The sequence below is a fragment of the Thermobia domestica genome, chromosome 4, assembly GCF_964235325.1.
Source record: "Thermobia domestica chromosome 4, izTheDome1.hap1.1, whole genome shotgun sequence".
In the NCBI taxonomy this organism is placed as follows: Eukaryota; Metazoa; Arthropoda; class Insecta; order Zygentoma; family Lepismatidae; genus Thermobia; species Thermobia domestica.
This window is the reverse complement of record NC_137457.1, coordinates 201,896,339-201,918,281: the sequence shown is the minus strand read 5'-3', so window position 1 is coordinate 201,918,281 and position 21,943 is coordinate 201,896,339. Positions and strand designations below refer to the sequence as shown.

Here is a 21,943-nt window from a genome sequence, read left to right as displayed (position 1 = left end):
TCTAGTATTCCTGCGATTAGAAGGGCCTTATCTAAAAGATCTTTCATTTGTATATGAGAAAAGAAGAACGTTTATTTTCTAAGGATAAAGTAAATATTTTCCATGTGAAGCTAACATTGGGTTTCGAAGATGAACTAAACAGAAGAATTTGTTACCATTTACATCAGTTTTCAGACAGTTCACTATACTCTGAAATGGGAAGAAATCAAACTGGGAAAAATTTAGTAAAGAGACTTCGACAGAAAGTGCAACATGTAAATATTGCAAGGTTAAGATAAAATAAAGAACAAAGGTAACACAAACGTGTTATGGAAACATTTAAAAGCACAGCAACCTACTATATCAGTGAATCCTAAAAAAAGTTTTAACGAATTTTAGATATTCAATTTTATCATCACAATTTCAGATGTAGGTTTGGATACGAATCAAGATCTGAGATTCGAATTTCGGATCCAGATCCGAGATCCGAGATCCGGACCCAGATCCGAAATCCGAGATCCGGACCCAGATCCGAAATCCGAATTTCGGATCCAGATCCGAGATCCGGATCTTTGATTCGGATCCGAGATCCGGATCTGAGATTCGAATCCGAGATCCGGATCTGAGATTCGGATCCGAGATCCGGATCTAGGTCCGGATCCGGCAAGATCCGGATCCGGATCTCACTGGATCCGGGATATCCGGATCCGAAAATTTTTGGCCATCCCTAATGTATAATCCAACCCCTACTTTGGTAAAGAAAACTTCTGGCACTAATCAGACATTCTCTATTTCTGTTTGTTTTTACATATTCACTATTTTTAACTATCTCATAGCGATGCGGATAATCTACTTGACCGTCAATTCTTGCGCAATCGAATATTTTAATATAGTACTTGAATGAAGATGGTTTCAGTATATATATATATATATATATATATATATATATATATATATATATATATATATATATATCATTGGATTCTACGATATTGCAAACCCCTTGTTAAAAGCAAACTTAACATGACTAATATGACAGTTTATCACTTGGTGAACACCCAGTTAACACTTTCGTAGAATTATGGTGACTACATAGCAAATACCTAAAGTCAGATTGCATTTTCGTTTTAAATTCCATAGTGTTATGGATAGCTCTGCCATTTAAAACAGCCGTACATTATCATAAAATTAAATGAACTAAAAGGACACAATTTCACTTGATGTATTATACACTGGCTGGTTCATTTCTATGCAAAGCGAAATTTCCGAATTCGTGAAACTGGAACAGATACCACTCACCTGTTCCGTTGTCGTTGTCGTCCTATTTACACCGACTTAACTAGCAGTTTGGAAACCTAAGCCTTCCGATTTTTATTAAGAAAGTAATACAATATCACACACAACGTTATACAAAACAATGATCAAATTCCTTTATTCTTTACTAAATTAAAATTACATAAACATAGGGAAGTGTATGATGAGTTAAATTTCAGTATGCCCAATACACTAATAGGAATACTATATCCAATACGCTGAAAGGAACAGGCCAAACGCAGAGCTTCCTCTGGTTCGACGTTATCCTACGTCGAGTTTGCCAACTTTGTCAAGTCGCTATGCCAAGTTTGGTTCAGATCGAATAAATTTATTGATTGCTTACAATATATGATATACTATCCTAGCAACTGGTTTTTATTTTTGTAAAGACAACTAAATGTAGTCATGTTCTTTCTATTTATGCTAACTATTGCTGGTATTTTTTTAAAAAATTCTTCATTTGAATTAGACATAAAGTGCTTCACAATTCCTGCTACAACATTTTGAACGTAAATCCTTCGAGAAAACAAGGTGAAATGAACTTCAGACCATGCAACACAATAATGTATATACAGCAAATTAAAACTGCGTTCCTAATTTGTATGCTGCACACACTTGTTAGACTTATTCTCGAATATTGCAGTATATATGTATTTCCCTATTCGTCTTATCTCAGTAGAATGAAAGAGGAAACAAATAGAATGTATTTGAAACTTTCAATAAACATCTTTTGTCTTGAGTATCATAAAACCAACTGCAGTATACTGGATAGAAGAATGAAAGTCGATTTGATCTTTCTCAGCAGAAAATATTTTAAGAATAATGTGTCTCGAACTATTCAACGCACAGTTCTCACCCGACCAACGGGACGACACAGAAAGCTATCACTTTTCATTTGTATCTATGCATCAACCACTTGAGAAGAGACTAGAATTCCACAAATTAGGACTACGGAGAGCCTGAAAACTACTATGAACTGAATCATGTGCAATAGAATATTTTTCTGAGGTTTTTCTCGACTTTCCCCTCTTTCTGTTAGAAACCATCAAGAGAGGTGATAATGACAGTACTGAAAGAAGGTGGGTTCGCAGTTCCTAATGTCATCACAGGAGGTTTCGAAAAATATATAGCAAAACAATTAGACAATACGCTTTACGAATTCCGATGAGAGGGTGTATATTGCTGACTTATTTCACATACTTATTGCAGTAGCGTAATTTCAAATTTTGTTTGGGAGCGGGGGAAGACTACTCGATACAAGCAGTTTCGCTATTTTCCATTAGTATATTATTGGTTAATTACTTGATTATAAGTTTAGTGTCTCTTTCAGCAGCGAGGCTATATGAGACATGAGTCTACAGCTTAAAGTGGAATCCGAACTACATGAGCTCCCACCGGGAATCAAACAAGAGTCTCTCGCCCAAAGAGACGTACGCGGGGTTTATACTGTTACGACCCTCGTTATACTGTTATAACGTGTTATGATTAGCGTATAGCTTCAAATATACCGTATAAAACTCAGGTGGATTACAATTGCCCCCCTCTAGATCCAAATGAGTGGGAAACAGATGTTTAGGGTCTATATACATGCAATATCATAAATTATGTGGGGAAAAAAATTAAACTTTTTCTTGCATCACTGTTCTACGTGTGTTGAATATTTCTATCCATGCCAAATACTGTATTAAGAAACCAAAACTATCTTGTATAAACTGACTAGCTCCCTTTAATAATCATTTTTAAATTTCAAATTTTTCAGAATACTTACCATTCTTGTGGATTCTTCATCTTCTGGCACCCACGTGAACCTCTTTGGATCTTGGACGCAGAAGGACTTGGGTCGACGTCTAAAATAGGAATTGTCGAAATCGTCGCTTCCGAACTCATCTGGCGCTCTGTACGGAAGATACGTGGCACCACTAAGGTCGTGAGGAGGAGGATAGCGCCATCGAGGTACGGGGGCCGGGGCAGGGGCTCTCCTACAAAGTTCGTAAAGGTTTTCATCGCTAGGAACTTTTTTGCCCACGCAGACGGATAAAATGGAGGTTTTGTTGCAAGGACTCTCCTGAAAATATACAAAATATTAATTAATTTGTTTTATGATATCCATTACAATCAATATGAAACTAAATATGTATAGTAACAGTGAAAAATCAAACGATGGAAGTTAATATTTAACCGAAGAAAATATAATCATGATCAAAATATCAGAATATCTTCTGTTACAGGACAACACACGTCAAATAATCTCTATTGAAACACATATGCACAATCGTGTGTAACAGAGATCTCTAAATTTTTTACCTAATGACAACATTGACTTCTTCACTATATCTCAAAAGTCAAGCACTAGCTAGCATATAACACCCACATACTGTAGCGCCAGTGGTATCTTATGGAGAACGGCGGAATTACTCGAAACGTCAAAGGACATTTCCACTGTTTTTTTTTTTTTTTTTTTTTTTTTTTTTTTTGCGCTATACAATACTTTAGAGCTAGCTAATTAAGTAAAACACTTTCTTTTGCTACTGCGTTTATTCTAACTCGTCTAAATTTGCGATTTTATTTTGGTTTGTTACTCGTACGTTCAAAACAATGACGGTCATGTTTGTGTCAGGTACGGATCCAGGACGGATTTTTGGGGATAGTCGGTTGTAATACTGTTACTTAGAGCTACTTTTAAGAGTTTCAAACTCTGGGGTGGGTTTTATTTATATATAAGATAAGAAAGTTTCCTCTTATGAGGAGAGGGGCCATCGCTGGATCCGCCCCTGGTTTTTGCGTCATCTGTCTGGAAATTGTCTGCGCCATTCATTAGGGAAACGGCTTAAAGAAAGATAGAATGCATGTTTTTAAGTGTCTACGACGTTAACTTATACAACGAAGGGTAAAATGGTAACAGAATTTGAGATTTCTTTGAAAAGTAAACTATTTGTATAATCGATTATTTGAACATATTCAAATATCTAAGGAGAAGGTTATAGTGTACTAATTTGCAAGCTTATACTACGAAGTATGTAACATACATTACTGAAGAGTAACTCTAATAACGCCAATGCATTGAATTTACTAATCACTTAAATATGTAACTGGTGTTCTTTGCGTAGCATTTATACCAGAATCAGTGCCTATGAACATACGTACTCATCCAAGTTTTGCACTCTTTCAACTCTTTCAAGCGCACAGTAATACAGACCATATTATACACGTATAAACATTAGTCATAGCGGGCCTTATACAGAGTCTTTCTGTCGCGTGATTAGTACCATACTAAGGAGATCGACTAACATATGTTTCCTACAGTAGTCAGGCCTTTAGTATGACGCTAATCATACGTCAAAACGACTCTGCATAAGACCCAGTAATTTTATCTAGTAACTTTACGTAAATGAGCATTGTTTTGCAGCCTGAGTTGGTACACTAATTAATGTCTTCACATTTGGGCTACCAACCGTTTTTTGAAGCGAATTTATTCATACTTTAGCGATATGAAAGCACGGTGATTTGATAGTAGAGTGTGACTTCCTGACAGGAGCGCCCGAAGAACATTTTCAAGGGGGGGGGGGCTCCATCTTCAAAGTTCCTATATTACTTCTGGTATTTCAGGCAATTGATATACGTGGTTTGATTTATTATGTATACATTTTCATGAGCCATAGTGAGCTTGGGCCCCACTCTGCCCCATTCGGGTGTCCATGCTTCCTGGTATGCAAATTCGTCATTTAGAAGACCGAAGAAGTTTACCCAGGAAAAACAGTTCCCCAAGTAAAAAGATTATAAATTCTCTACTGAATTCAATACTAGGACGCATAAAGTTAAGATGACAAGTACATGAGCTTTCTAGGAATTTTCCAGTACTATTATCAAACTATTATTTCACCATAATATTTTCACGCTTATTGTCGTTTTCTTTACCCAATAGAACATACTCATAAATTGTTTATGTTAGTCCATGAAATTATATAACTGATATAACTGGTAGAATTTGGTTCATCGATTAAAGTCCTCTAAATACTTGAGTTAATAAGTAGATCAACATATAAACATATAAGATACCGAAGTAATGATCCATTTGGCTGATTATTGACGTCTGTGAAGTTGTCCCGCCCACCTAATGAATTTTTCTTTTTCTTATCTACATCGTTAGTTTATCGTTAGTTTACGTTAGTTTCGCTAAAATTATCGTTAGTTTCGAAAAAATAAAATTTTTATTCAACAAATAAATGGGCAGGTCAACTTCACGGTTCCCCACCCACAAACGAATTTCAAAAGTTTTTCATATCACATCGTTAGTTTATCGTTAGTTTTGCTAAAACTAACGTTAGTTTCGCAAAAATAACGATTTTATTCGAGAAATAAAGTTTCCCGCCAACTGTGAATTAGCCCGTCCATATTGAATTCTCATAAAATTCCAACTCATATCGTTAGTTTGTCGTTAGTTTACGTTAGTTTTAATAAAACTATCGTTAGTTTTGCAAAAATAACGATTTTATTCAAGAAATAAAGTTTCCCGCCAACTGTGAATTAGCCCGCCCATATTGAATTCTCATAAAATTCCAACTCACATCGTTAGTTTATCGTTAGTTTACGTTACTTTTACTAAAACTATCGTTAGTTTTGCAAAAATAACGATTTTATTCGAGAAATAAATGGGCAGGCCAACTTCACGGTTCCCCACCCGCAAATGAATTTCAAAACCTTTTTCTATCACGTCGTTAATTTATCGTTAGTTTACGTTAGTTTTGCTAAAACTATCGTTATTTTCGCTAAAATAACGATTTTATTCGAGAAATAAAGTTTTCCGCCAACTGTGAATTAGCCCGCCCATATTGAAATCGCATAAAATTCCAACTCACATCGTTAGTTTATCGTTAGTTTACGTTAGTTTTGCTAAAACTATCGTTAGTTTCGCAAAAATAACGATTTTATTCAAGAAATAAAGTTTCCCGCGAACTGTGAATTAGCCCGGCCATATTGAATTCTCATAAAATTCCAACTTACATCGTTAGTTTATAGTTAGTTTACGTTAGTTTTAATAAAACTATCGTTAGTTTTGCAAAATAAACGATTTTATTCGAGAAACAAAAGGGCAGGCCAACTTCACGGTTCCCCACCCACAAATGAATTTCAAAGCTTTTTTCTATCACATCGTTAGTTTACGTTATTTTTGCTAAAACTATCGTTAGTTTCGCAAAAATAACGATTTTATTCGAGAAATAAAGTTTCCCGCCAACTGTTAATTAGCCCGCCCATATTGAATTCGCATAAAATTCCAACTCATATCGTTAGTTTATCGTTAGTTTACGTTAGTTTTGCTAAAACTATCGTTAGTTTCGCAAAAATAACGATTTTATTCAAGAAATAAAGTTTCCCGTCAACTGTGAATTAGCCCGGCCATATTGAATTCTCATAAAATTCCAACTGATATCGTTAGTTTATCGTTAGTTTCCGTTAGTTTTGCTAAAATTAACGTTTGTTTTGCAGAAATAACGATTGTATTCGAGATATAAGGTTTACCGCCAAATGTAAAGTTAGCCCGCCCATAAAGAATTATCATACATTACCATTTCACATCGTTAGTTTATGGTTAGTTTTACTAAAACTATAGTAAATTACGCAAAAATAACGATTGTATTCGAGAAATAAATGGGCAGGCAAATTTCACGGTTCCCTAACCGCAAATGAATTTCCTAACTTTTTTCTATCACATCGTTAGCTTATCGTTACTTTACGTTAGTTTTGCTAAAACTATCGTTAGTTTCGCAAAAATAACGATTTTATTCTAGAAATAAAGTTTCCAGCCAACTGTGAATTAGCCCGGCCATATTGAATTCTCATAAAATTCCAACTGATATTGTTAGCTTATCGTCAGTTTACGTTAGTTTTGATAAAGCTATCGTTGGATTCGCAAAAATAACGAGTTTATTCAAGAAATAATGTTTCCAGCCAACTGTGAATTAGCAATCCATAGGGCTATTTAATTCCCTTAAACTTCGAACTCATATCGTTAGTTTAAGGTTAGTTTACGTTAGTTTTGCTAAAATTAACGTCTGTTTTGCAAAAATAACGATTTTATTCGAGAAAAAAAGTTTCCGCCAAATGTAAACACAATTACATAGCAGGCATACGCCTATCATGTTCCCTCAGGTACATGAGAGTGTGTCCAGTATGTGCCTTATATACAACTTACGTATGCCTGTTATGTAAATGTGCTGTTAGGGTTTACATTTGGCGGGAACTTTTATTTGTCGAATAAAATCGTTATTTTTCCAAAACAAACGTTAATTTTAGCAAAACTAACGTAAACCAACCTTAAACTAACGATATGAGTTCGAAGTTTAAGGGAATTCAATATGGATTGGCTAATTCACAGTTGGCGGGAAACTTTATTTCTTGAATAAAATCGTTATTTTTGCGAATCCAACGAAAGTTTTAGCAAAACTAACGTAAACTGACGATAAGCTAACGATATGAGTTCGAATTTTATGAGAATTCAATATGGGCGGGCTAATTCACAGTTCGCGTGAAACTTTATTTCTTGAATAAAATCGTTATTTTTGCGAAACTAACGATAGTTTTAGCAAAACTAACGTAAACTAACGATAAACTAACGATGTGAGTTGGAATTTTGTGAGAATTCAATATGGGCGTGCTAATTCACAGTTGGCGGGAAACTTTATTTCTCGAATAAAATCGTTATTTTTGCGAAACTAACGATAGTTTTAGCAAAACTAACGTAAACTAACAATAAACTAACGATGTGATATGAAAAACTTTTGAAATTCGATTGTGGGCGGGGAACCGTGAAGTTGGCCTGCCCAGTTATTTCTCGAATAAAATCGTTATTTTTGCAAAACTAACGATAATTTTAGCAAAAGTTACGTAAACTAACGATAAACTAACGATGTAGATAAAGAAAGGAAAATTCGTTAGGTGGGCGGGACAACTTCACAGACGTTGATTATTGAATTAAATAAAATGAAATTTCTAGTTTCATGTCCCATGTTTATACTCTGTCGGTTAAGAGAAATGATGATTATTGAAAATAAATGATTACCAAAGAATTGTTGGAATGGTTATGTGTGAGGAAACGTTAGTTCGCTCGGAGTGTCCAGTAATTCGGACTGTTCAGTCAAATCTCCACACCTCGATACTCTACCTGCACAACTGCAATATATTATATCAGCTTGACCGTGATTTCGAATTTGTGAGTCAATAGATGAAGATAGTGTTATGTGACTAAATTTCTAAAATAACAGTCTATTCAATTCGAAAATCATATTGAGAACGTTGGGGTCAAGACTTATTTCTATAGGAAACGAATTGATGACTTTCGACACATTTACTAAGTACTCAGCTGTTTACTGTTAACGTGTTATAAGTGACAGTCTCACAAGGAGAAAGCAGACTTTGTTTGGTAAATGAACTTCGGGGCCATTTTTCGCGAGGTAGTAGCGCACATTTAGTGTTAGTATTACAAACTGGAAGAGAACAATAGCCAAAAATAGCGTAGAAAAAGCGTCTTAAACAGTTCGACTTGTCGCACATATCGTACGACGCGTAAAGCTATTGAGTGATGACGTGACATAGTGAGATGCATCTGCGACTCACGTACAAAGGGTTCCGGGTTCGGTTTCCATTTGAGTCAACTTTTTTGTTTTTGCTTTAACCAATAAAGTAGCCATTTGTAACTACAAGAAAAATATTAATTCATCATATGTTTATAATGAACAAAACAATAGAAATGTTCAAATCAATTTAAAATCTTTCAATGCTCCATGGTAACTAGTAAAGAAATACTGTATAATCTATCCCCTAAGTATATTATGGTTACCACAGTCGACGTGTAAAAAATGTTCATGACGCTTCGCGTTTATATCTGTGAAAAGTGTGGGAATTACAAGGGGAATGAGGGGGAAATCTACTTTGGTTATAGCAACATCCAGTATTACCAACTGAGATTTCCCCTTCATCTCCATTGTAATTCCCACACTGTCCAGAAATAACAAGAAGCATCAAGAACATTTTTTACACAACGAATGTAGTAACCATAATATTTGAACTCGTGATATCAATATATTTACGGAGTAGATTACATTTCGTTGCTTAATTATCACGAAACATTGAAAGATTTTAAACTGATTTGAACATTTCTATTGTTTTGTTCATTATAAACATGTGGTGAATTAATATTTTACTTGTAGTAGCAAATGGCTACTTTATTGGTTGAAGCAAAAAAAAATAGTTGACTGAAGCGAGAATTGAACCCGGGACTCTGCATGTTGCACTCATTCTACTACGCCGCCACTTGAGAGCTTTATACGTTGTACGGAATATGCGGTGAGTCGAAAACTTTACTAACAAGGCAGGGTACCTCGGTGTAACACGCCGATTTTGATAAGATTGCACAGACATACAGATCATCAAAAAAGAAGCGACACGTATTTTTTTATATCGGCCAACAAGCGTATTGAAAGGGTCAAATGGGGGCATAAAAATGGGGTCAAAATGAGATTTTATGCAATATAGCGAGAACGAGAAGAGATATCGGGAAAGGTTAAATGTACGAAATACTACCATAGTTGACGCAAGCCATTGAGGTAGAACTTACCCATGTGAAGAAAGCAGAACATCCGGAAATGGACCAATAACATGTACAACATATTCATAATGTGCTACAGAAATGAGTGAAGAGGGTAGCAAGGAGCAGGAAGAAAGAAAACACGAAAATGGAAAATATGTGTTTTTGCTTTGGGTGCATACGTTATCCATATGCGAAAGAGACGCAAATTTATCTCACTGCACGAAGATTCATCTCTACAAGCATGAAGGATGCAAACGCCGTTCGTATAGGCAGCCAGTGAGACAATACTGCACAGTGGGTTGCATATATTGTGCAATGGGAGCAACGGTGAGATACAAATTGGAAACGGGAATGTTTGTAGCTAGTAACACACACACACACACAAAATGCACAGTAGAATGTAATAGCAGGTGGTCCACATGTAAGATAAAGAGCAACAGCAATATCAGTTCTACGCATTAGTATCTACATTATATCATGAAAATACGCGTACATATGTACGTACAACATGAAAGTCAGCAGAGGTGTATGCTGAAAACAAGACGCTCACTCCTGATAAGTAGCACATAAATGATATTTCAGGAAGAAATCGTCCAAACAAAAACAGTATTTGCACCACGAACACTTGATGATGGATGGGTTCTGGCACACTGCTTCTTCGCAGACCAATGACGTCAACTGATGAAAACAAAACTCCACTGGATTTGGAAAATAATCTGGCCGTGATGAAAGATATCCAGAACAAAACCATGCGTATTGGAATAGATGTATGTACCGTGGAGATGAAAGTTGATTATGCACAAGGGATTGAAGTTCCAGTATATTGTCTCTGCTGTATAGATTGATGTTGAGTTGCTGAAGGCGTACCGCATCAGATACTTTGCGTACGAAGTTATTCCAAATTCTGAAACCATACACATCCAGAGGTTGTATTAACCCAGTTGTGTGTGTAGGTATCGTCATAATGTTGCACTGCTTGTCCTGTGGCATTATTGTTGCCAAGTCGGATCGATCATAACCCGTCCACGAGTCGACTAAGAGTACCGTTTGCTCATTGACTTGTGGAAGGAACACTGATTGGAACCACGTCTTAACGATCTGTTTTGTCACTTTCCCAGATGATGATGCACAAATATATAAGTTTTGTGGGCGGAACATTGTTTGCTGAATCCGTGGCCCAAACGTACCATGAAGTTCTTTCAAGACTAGGAGCATGGGCCACAGCAATCTTCCACTGGCAGATATAACAGGCTGTATTGTGTAGCTATGTGTGATGGCAGATAGAGATTGCATTGTTGCTGTAATATGCTTCTCGCCTCGCAAAGCCAGAGAGCGTCCAGAGTGAAATTCTAAAGCAAAGCCACTCTGATCTGTGTTATATACGTTATCCTCGCCATGAGCAGTAATGAGTGATTGTACATTTTGGACGAAGGTTTTAGCGCTTTCGTGCACTTGTGTGGCCTTCGCTGTAATGCTATGTGTTACAAATTTTGTAACTTTGCGTGAGACGATACCGTGACGTGTTTTAAAGCGCCATAATCATTTCTTCGAAGCTTTGAAATTAGCAACGGCTGTTGTTTGGTTTGCTTCTAACGCCCAACGTTGCAAGTCTGTGTCATGGACAATTAAATGCCGCTGTTTTGCTGTCGCAAATTTTTCATACACAGTTCGGTCTATCACGTTTAGCTTTTCACGTTTGGTTCCACCTTCTGTGATCTGTTTCTCCCATCTATATAGATCTGTTCTGCATTTGATACGCTTGAAGTGTTTCTGTACAGATTTCCAGGACATCTTTCTCTTCTTCCCTCGTTTCCAAAACGATACTGCCTTCCGCTTGTATCCTATGTCCACAATATCTCTGCTCTTGACTCCAGTTGTATGTACGTTGGAGGTCGTTGGGCCATCTCACTCATCCATCTCATCTTCACTTGCCATACTTGGGATGTCTGATCTATTGCTGCATAATAGGTCTTCTTCAATCTCAACATACATGTGCCCATTCGTCTTGAAACTTTCTAGGATGTTAAAAATATAGTCCTTGAGCTCCATTTCCGTTACCGTTCGTGGTGTCCGGACATATTGTGTTGCCTGATATGCCTCCACTAGCATATCCACCACATTCAGGGGATTCACATAGACCATCTTGCGACCACAAACGTCACAAGCCCACTTACACCTCACCTGAATTTTGTTACACACGCACAAATACGCACAAGCACACACCACCAGTTACACAACAATCAAATACCACTCCAGCTACCACACTGTCCAATGTTCACCACTAGGTCTCACAAGCAGTTAAACGTCGCCTTGCTTGTCTTGTTGAGAATAGTACCTGTGAAAGACACAAATGCACATACACTTTGCTGGCTCTACACCTCGCGTTTGGCAACTTTGTATACTCAAACCAGCTCGTATTGCATACGCCGCGTCCAATACTCCCACTGTTAAAACTGATTTTGTCTACAACGTCAACTTGCTCTTTCTTTCCTTACAGTACCTGCACCTGTCATAATGTGCTACGTCATCTGACCTCGTATTCCTTCATCTATTAGTCGTTTCTACCACTCAACTTGAGGTTTTGATCTTATATTCAACCCGCTGTGCAGTACTGTCTTGCTGGCTGCCTATACAAACGGCGTTTGCATCCTTCTTGCGTGTAGAGACGAATCTTCGTGCACTGAGATGAATCTGCGTCCCTTTCGCAAACGGGAACGTATGAACTCAAAGCAAAAACACGTATTTTCCATTTTCGTGTTTTCTTTCTTCCTGCTCCTTGCCACCCTCTTCACTCATTTCTGTAGCACATTATGACAATGTTGTAAACGTGATTGGTCCATTTCCGGATGTTCTGCTTTCTTCACATGGTTAAGTTCTACCTCAATGGCTTGCGTCAACTATGGGTAGTATTTCGTACATTTAACCTTTTCCAATATCTCTTCTCGTTCTCGCTATATTGCATAAAATCTCATTTTGACCCCATTTTTATGCCCCTATTTGACCCTTTCAATACGCTTGTTGGCCGATATAAAAAAATACGTGTCGCTTCTTTTTTGATGATCTGTATGTCTGTGCAATCTTATCAAAATCGACGTGTTACACCGAGGTACCGTAAAACGGGGCTACTTTGACATTTAGGGTTACTTTGACATAGAGCGGGGCTACTTTGACAGATGAGCAATTCGTGCTTCCTGTGAGAATTGTTGCATATACTTTCATAGATAAAGGCTGATATGGTGTCCACGGCGCGAATTGCCGGAGGGGATGAGGGATTTCTCCCATTATATTTTAACTCCCTCTCAATATCCTTCCTGTCCCTCAATATATAATATAAGGACTTCTAGATGCGCCACTGTTTATTCCGCCCAAAAATCTGTGCCATTTGTATGTGTGACTATCGAAAGTACAAGGGTAGAAGAGAGTGGATTCAATGTGTCCTGTGCAAAAAATGGGTGTATGGGTTTTGTAATGGTGGATCAAAATATCCTCAGTATGCTTGTTACTGTGATGTTGACGACTAAGGTTTTTCTTTCCATTGTTACATGTAAAGATAACATACCGGTACATATGTAATTATGTTAAAAGTAAAGTAAAGTAAAAAAAAATAAAGTAGAGTAAAAAATAAAGTAACAATGTAAGGTAAAGCACCGTGTATGTTCAAAGTAAAAGATGTTAAAAGTAAAGCTTTAGAAAAACTTGTATAGTGGTGTATAATGATGTACCACTACAAAATAAAGATTTCGTGCTTATCAAGTATACAGCATACCGTACCTTACACATGACCAAAACAGTGTTTTATACACTTTACATAAATTCCATGTCAAAATAACTCCATACGTTGAGTAACTTTGACCTTATGCAGCAAATACATAAGATGTCAAAGTAGCCCCACCCCCGGGGCTACTTTGACCGGTATTTCTTAATTTCTTCCCGCCAAAACTTACTTGTAGAGAGTTATGTTTAGTAGTGGATGTGATAGCCTAGATACCTATTGTTATGATGAGAATAGTATCATTCATTGGTTGCAGAAAGTGTCCCGTGTACATATGTAAACTAGTCCAAAACCTGTCAAAGTAGCCCCGTTTTATGGTACCCTGCCTTGTAAGCTTTTTCCCCGCTATTTTTGGCTATTGTGCTCTCCAAGTTTGTAATATTAACACTTTAAATATGCACTATCACCTCGTGAAAATTGGCCCCAAAGTAAATTTACCAAAGTCTACTTTCTCCTTGTCAGTCAAGTTTCATGCTTTACATTCGTGTGCAGAGTTACTTGGTTAAAAAGACTGCAATTATTTGATTTGTTTTTGAGTTTAGCGCCCTTTTCTGTATCAAGGCTGTATGAAACGTGCGCGCACTGCTTAACATGGATCCAGACTACATGAGCTCCCACGGCAATCGAATCCGGGTCTCCTTCGTCAAAGGCGACTGAAATTACCAAACATTGATGGGACACTTAATTGTAATATAACATTCCATCAATATTGTGAGGGAGAGAAACAAGGTCATTGGTATTTAGTTACCTGCGAGAAAAGAATGAATAAGCTGTGTTGACTCAAGGAAAAGTTAAGATCATTCTACATTGTAAAAGACTGTGATTGATTCCCACGATTTCCTTAGGTATTGTTATCAAAAGAGAATAGGGTAATGTATGCCTTTGTTTAAGCTCATTTTCAATAAACGCAACATACTATCACAAAGTTACAATCCTGACTATGTTTTCTTTTTTGTTATGACCTTCTGCAAAACAATATCTCAAAACATTCCCGTTTACAAAACTGTAGTCATAGTTTAAGGTCTCCTTGAACTTCGTACTTTGTTCGCTTACAAAATAATCCATTTTCATATTACTTATTGCAGTTCTATAGTGTGTATCATAAATTTTGATTACGTTGCCTAATTGTTCCCAAGCTTTTTTTCTTTTTGCTGGTTTTCTCAAGTTTCTGTCCCATTTCCCTGCGATTATACCTACAAACTGTTTAATTAAAGTAGGTCATTATGAGCGTACTGACAAGGACTTGCGTCATGAAAGTGCAGTCGAATCTCAGCTGACGGAATACGTCCTAGTGCCGTGTTCCAAGAACTTAGGTATAGATGCTTGCAAATAGGCTATTTTGCCCATCACATCCACATTGTCAGCTTTCGATGTTCAAATGCAAGTTGTATTTCGTATTTTATAATGACTTCTTCTCTTTTATTCAAAAAGTTTGATAATTACAGATTCATTCCCCGTAAACGTGAATAGAGTTTTGTTAACTTCGATTTTTCATTATTGTAGGGACTTGCATTTAAACATATATTTATTTTAACTTACTGTATTTAAACTTATTGGAACTTTGATAATGCTAATGTATTGAAAGAAAGATATCTGTTAGACACATTAAGTTGTATCTAATGCTCCAAAATAGTAATACACCGGCCTTCTCTGTACAATACATTGTTACTCCCAGAAATACTTGCCTGGTACAACATAGGAGAAGGATGGTACAATTTAGGGAACTATTTCTTAAATTGCACCAATTAACACACTTCTCCTTTTCATTAAATATTTTGGGTATTATCAGTAGTATTGCTTTGTCAATAATTTCACACACTAACTAACTAACTCTATGGCCTATGGAACCCGGAGGTTCAGTGCCGCGTTCACAAAAGCTCTCCACTGACTTCTATCCTTAGCTAATTGCATCCAGTTTCTACTTTGTATTCCTATCTCTTCGAGATCCATCTTAATATTATCCTCCCATCTGCGCCTAGGTCTTCCTAATGGTCGTTTGCCTATGGGTCTTCCAGCCAAAACTTTGAAAGCGTTTCTACTTTCTTCCATTCTGGCTACATGACCTGCCCACCTAAGCCTCCTAGACTTGACGACCCTAACAATGTTGGGTAAACCGTATAAACTATGTAGTTCCTCGTTATGAAGTTTCCGCCATTCCCCATTCTCGTTCCTCTTGGGTCCGAATATTCTTCTCAGGATCCTGTTCTCAAATACTTTCAGTCTATGTTCTTCCCTGAGAGTAAGCGACCATGTTTCGCAACCATACAGAACAACAGGCATGATTATCGTTTTATATATTTTAAGCTTCACACACTACCTAAGACAATAGTTACCCGTGACTACTCTTGTAAAAGAAAAAACTTACACTCTGGTGGGGTCTGAAAGACCCTATTTATTTCTTTTACAAATATTGAATGTTTTGTTCTTGTACGTAAAAACCTTTATAGTCATTGTTTTGACATTTTCAAGGCAGCCGTAGTCTCAAATACACATTCCAACGTATATTCGTAAAGTAATTTCGTTTCTGTTTGAAGATGAGTTACAGAAGAAGGAAACGCCTTCTCTAGAGCCAGTAGCATGTGTTGTGTCGTTTTGAGAATTCTATGTATAAAAACACCAAATCTATAAGAGTTAAAAATTTATATATAAATACTGATTACTAATCATGAATTGTTCATAATCTTTGTCACATTATCTTCGACATTTTCAAGTATAAATGTATTATTTTTTTTTTTACATTTATTTATGTAACGAAATGTAATGGCATAGTGAAATTTTGAACTATGCTCTGTTCCGAACTAAAGTATTTTATTTCTAAACACAAAATGATTTCAGTTATATTTAGTTCCAGAAAAAAAGGTGATGGAAGTCCATATGTTGACCACACTGAAAATAACTGAAATCCATCTTGTTGACGTTAGCTGTTTATGGATTATAATTAGAGAGAACTCAATTCAGTTTCCAGCTGTAAATCTAATCATAGTAAATCTAGGGACAGACATACCTCCGATAAAAAAAAATCTAGGACAAATGTACCTCCCCGATAAAAGAGTCCCACAAATAAATATACTCCTAGGTAAAACTGTCCTAAGACAGATATATCTCTCGGTAAAACAATCCTAGGACAGGCATACCCAGGTAAAAATATCCTAGGACAAATATACCCCCGGGTAAAACAGCACCAAAAGAGACAACGGTCCTATTTTTCGATGAATCTTATTCACAAAATGACATATTGTTCACTCACAATAAGGGTAAATCTATCCTAGTATATTCTTACCCCCCTCTCGGTTTTCCTTAAACTAAAGAAAATAAGGACAAAACATATAATATTAATACCATAGTGAGTTGTACATTTACAATAGTGAACAGATAAAGGGGTGTAAATATACCCTAGGATATTCTTACCTCCTGTCGGTTTTCCTTAAACTCAAACAAAATAAAGACAAAACATATAATATTAATACCATAGTGAGGTGTACATTTACATTAGTGAACATATACCGGGAGGTAAATCTATCCTAGGATATTCTTACCACTGTCGGTTTCCTTAAAGTCAAAGAAAATAAAGACAAAACATATAATATTAATACCACAGTGAGGTGTACAGTGGGCCAAAGAAATTTTTTATGTACAAAGTAAATGAGATAGGCAACCCAACTAACGCCTGCTCCAAGATTAATTACGCCTGGTAGTAACTAGCACGCACATTGAAGTCCAACTGTTAAAAGCACAAATCGTAAAGAGTGTTTTTGTGTAGAATAGGAGCGAAACGCTGGCTGACGAAATGACAAAAGGAAGTCTTTTAATACTTGTACTCACAGTAAACAGCACAATACCAGAAAAAATATATGGACACCAGAGGCGCCGATGAGAAGATAACAGTCAGTGGACTTAAATAATCTTATAATTAACTCAAATGAGGGATTATAAACAAGTTAACTTACTTCTAATGACTATACGTATATGCGTATTAAATAATATACGGAGAGATTATGCGGTATATGTAGTACGTCATTTTTTTAAGTACACACAAAGCCCTGCGCTGAGTTTTAAAAGTATTAATAGTATTCCTATCTGCAAATCAATTAAAATATGGAACGATCATTCGGGGGAAGAGCCCAGCCTCCAACGAAAATTTTGGAGGTCTAACAGGGCTTGAACTCTTTGGTTCCGGTGCCACAGATTGATACGTAATACTACTTCGAAAGAAGAACTTATCCGATTTCATTGTTTGTTAAATGACTTTTGAGAATGCTAAATATTGATATGCAGTAATTTATTTGTAAATATTAAAAATGCAAAATTCGATAACACTCAAACGAGTTGGAGAACTTATCCGTACTAAGCGTATTTCCCCTTAGATTGCAAGTATAACTGAAGATTCCTGATTTGTATAGTATTTCCGAAAATTTACACATTGACACACAAGGAGAAAAGAGGAGAATATAGTGTCAATTACCAACATTTTAAAAATGCACGAAATTAACGAATAATATCAAATATAGAACCATTAACAGAATTAACTCTGTAACTCGTTTTCTTCATTCATTTTTCTTCCTTTATTTTCAGGATTACATCATCACTGAATTTCTCCACTGGAGACTATCTTCGTTTAGTATCATCCAACTGGAGCTCAGCCTTGTAAATGAAACATAGGAAAAAGTGCAAAGTAAGAGGTTGCGAATCGAACACCGACTGGAAAATTAGGAAGTCTCCACGCTAACCATTCACCTAAAGCGTTACTTACTCTGGCTCGCCTAAATAAAGAGCCCTTTCTTGTCGCTCAAAACAATAGCTTGTTTATAGTCAAATAGATTAGCAAAACACAGGAATATGTAATTGAGGACTCGCAGGGCATTATAACATTGTATTCACTAAATTATCAAGATTGCAGATTTAAAAGAAAAAAAACAAAATACAAAACTCCTTTATTTTGAATCAAATACTGCGCGTATATTATACACATAAACAGACTAAAAACGAATCAATTATCGAGTAGTAATTGTGGTTCAGTGGTCAAGACGCTCGACCTCAGCGGCACGGGAAGGTTTTTTTTTTTCAATATATGGGACCATTTCCCTAAATATAAAGTTTTGTTTTGAAGTGTTCGAAAAAATAAAATCAACTCGTTTCGTCACATTTCAAATCTCAGTCACATTTATTCACAATGTCCATCATTTATATACGAAGACGCTAAAATGAGGAACGTTAACATTGTCTTTGTTCATGGCTGTTTTTGTCCACGCTCTATTTGTATTTACTGTTTACGCTCATGGCTGTTATTGTTTGCGCGGTTTTGACCTAGAACCGTCAAATATATTGACCTCTGTCGAACTTCATTTGAAAATAATGTAAGAAGTACCTAAGACTAACTTACTGACTAAAACAGCTCTTTTTGTTCCTTCTTTGGTTTTGTCCGCGCCGCATCCCTCCATACGCTGTTTTTCTCAGTCCACAGATCTTTCCATGCGCTGTTTCTGTCTACGCTGTATTGGCATGCGCTGTTTTGGCCTTGCACGGTTTTTGTTCATGTGCTGTTTGTGTGCATACGCTGTTTTTATCCACGCGGTATCTACATGTGCTGTTTTAGTCCTTGTGCGGTTTTTGTTCATGCGCTGTTTTTGTCCACGCGGTCATCTCCTCTTTCTCGAAAACAATCAGGGTACAAACAACACTTTTTTCGGTATAAACGGTACAAACGATTTGTTCTCAAATGGAGTATTTCAATTTTTATGCTGTGATACGGGGGGATATCTTGGCATCAAGATAGACCCACAAATGCCATTCCCTCTTTCTCGAAAACTGCCAGAGTACAAACGGTACAAACAATTTGCTTTCGAACGGTGTATTTCAATTTTTTGTGCTGTGATGCGGAGAGGGCTATCTTGACGCCAAGTTAGCCCCCAAATGTCATCCCCTATTTCTCGAATACTATCAGAGTACAAACAAAACTTTTTTTTCGGTACTAACGGTAGAAACAATTTGCTTTCGAACGGCGTATTTCAATTTTTTGTGCTGTGATAGGGGGATATTTTGTCCCCACGATAGCCCCCCAAATGTCATACCCTCTTTCTCGAAAACTATCAGGGTGCAAACAAAATTTTTTTGGTACAAACAGTACAAGCAATTTGCTTTCGAACGGTGTATTTCAATTTTTTGTGCTGTGATACGGAGGGAGCTATCTTGGCGCCAAGATAGCTTCCCAAATGTCATCTCCTTCTTCTCGAAAACTATCAGGGTACAAATGAAACTTTTTTCAATACAAGCAGTACAAACTATTTCCTTTCGAATGGTTTATTTCTTTTTTTTGTGCTGTGGTACGGAGAGGATATCTTGGCGCCAAGATACCCCCCAAATATCATCCTCTTTTTCTCGAAAACTTTCAGGGTACAAACAAAACTTTTTTCGGTGCAAACAGTACAAACGATTTACTTTCAAATGGTGTGTTTCAATGATTTGTGCTGTGATATGGTGATTTTTTGTGCTGTGATTCAAATGGTGATTTCAATTTTTTGGCGCCAAGATAGCCCCCCAGTTTACCTCTCAAGTAATCCTATAAGAGAAAATGGTACAAACGAAAATATTTTCGGTAGAAACGTAGTACAAACGAATGACCTAGTCATTGTTTCAGTTTTCTAAAGTCGGGGGGCTATCTTGGTGCACATCCCTATTCTCTGTATTGGGGATTCAACCTGCCGGAAATTAATAATTCTATGTTTGACTTCACTCATTCCTCAACTAAGCGTATAAACCTCCTCAATTTCATGTCACTCTATAGTTTAACTATGCGTAATAATATACAAAATACCAATAGCCGTACAGTAGACCTAGTATTCTCAAAAGCATGCGAAATTGAAGTAAACCTTGAAAATTCACCATGGTACCTATAGACAATCACCATCCCCCTTAATCATCTCGCTTTCAGTTAAACGTTTTCCGAAATAGAAATTAAACAATAAAATATCTGGTTTAATTTCAGAAAAGCCGATTATAAATTGTATTTAGAACTTCCAAAAGTTAATTGGAATTGCAGTTCATATTTAAAAGACGTAAATAAAGCTGTAAACACTTTCTATCAATTAATTGATGACGTATTTAAGCAATCCATTCCAACTAAAAGGAATCACAGTAATAAAACGTTTCCTGTCTGGTTAAACTCAGAAATAATTCGAAAAATCAAACAAAAATCGTACTATCACAAAAAGTGGAACAACACAATAGAGAATAATAAATATTACCGTGATAAATTCTGTAATTTAAGAAGACAGGTAAAGTCAAAAATTGCAAAAGCATACAAAGAATTTGTAGTTAGCTCCTAAAATTGCATAGCAGATTATTCCAAAAACTTTTGGAATTTTATTAGAAATGAAACAAGGCACTTGACTAATGATTTCCTTATGTATAATGGTAAAAGCCTACAGCGTAACAGGGATATTGCAAAGGCTTTTGAACATTATTTTAAGTATATTTACAATCATGAACTTGTGAGCTATAACACTGATGCTCTAATGTCGAACGAACCTAGAAGTACGTATATCACTCGATACTTTCCAAATCACTAAAATAACAATCCCTTAAATAGAAAATGACACTAAATGCTTGAAATCTAGGAGAACATGTGGTCCCGATGGTATCCCACCCTAAATAATAAAAAGAACTATTGATATCATAAAACATTAAAACATATTCTTTTAAACATGTCCGTAAACAATAATGTTTTTCTAGATCGATGGAAAGAGAGCTTGATATGTCCTATTAAAAAACTGGCAATGATAAAAATATAGAAAGCTTTACACCAATTGCAATTCCATCTCCATTTCCAAAAATTTATGAATATATAACACACAATCGCTTACTTAATCATGTTAGATCCAGCGTCTGTATACCAACAAGGATTTCTCAAGAATACATAGACTTAACTAATTTGGCGATTATAACGAACTTTATGCCTTCAGAACTAGACAAAAGAGGGCAGGTGGATGTAATCTATGTTCACTAATGTAGATGTACACCTCATTATGGTATTAACATTATATGTTTTGTCTTTATTTTCTTTGAGTTTAAGTAAAACCGACAGGGGGTGGGAATATCCTAGGATAGATTTACCCCCGGTATATGTTCACTAATGTAGATGTACACTTCACTATAGTATTAATATTATATGTTTTGTCTTTATTTTCTTTGAGTTCAAAGAAAACCGACAAGGGGTAAGAATGTCCTAGGATAGATTTACACCCTGATACATGTTCACTAATGTAGATGTAAACCTCAATATGGTATTAATATATGTT

The 21,943-nt window shown here is 36.2% G+C and overlaps 1 protein-coding gene across 1 annotated transcript in view; it reads right to left on the bottom strand.

Annotated features, from left to right (window-relative positions):
• The window catches only part of LOC145683014 (uncharacterized), an 832,861-nt gene that overhangs the window by 391,653 nt on the left and 419,265 nt on the right, over window positions 1-21,943 (bottom strand). Inside the window, exon 5 of the mRNA XM_081754367.1 lies at window positions 3,062-3,358. Coding sequence (XP_081610493.1) covers window positions 3,062-3,358 — 297 coding nt within the window. The remainder of the gene's footprint in view (window positions 1-3,061; window positions 3,359-21,943) is intronic.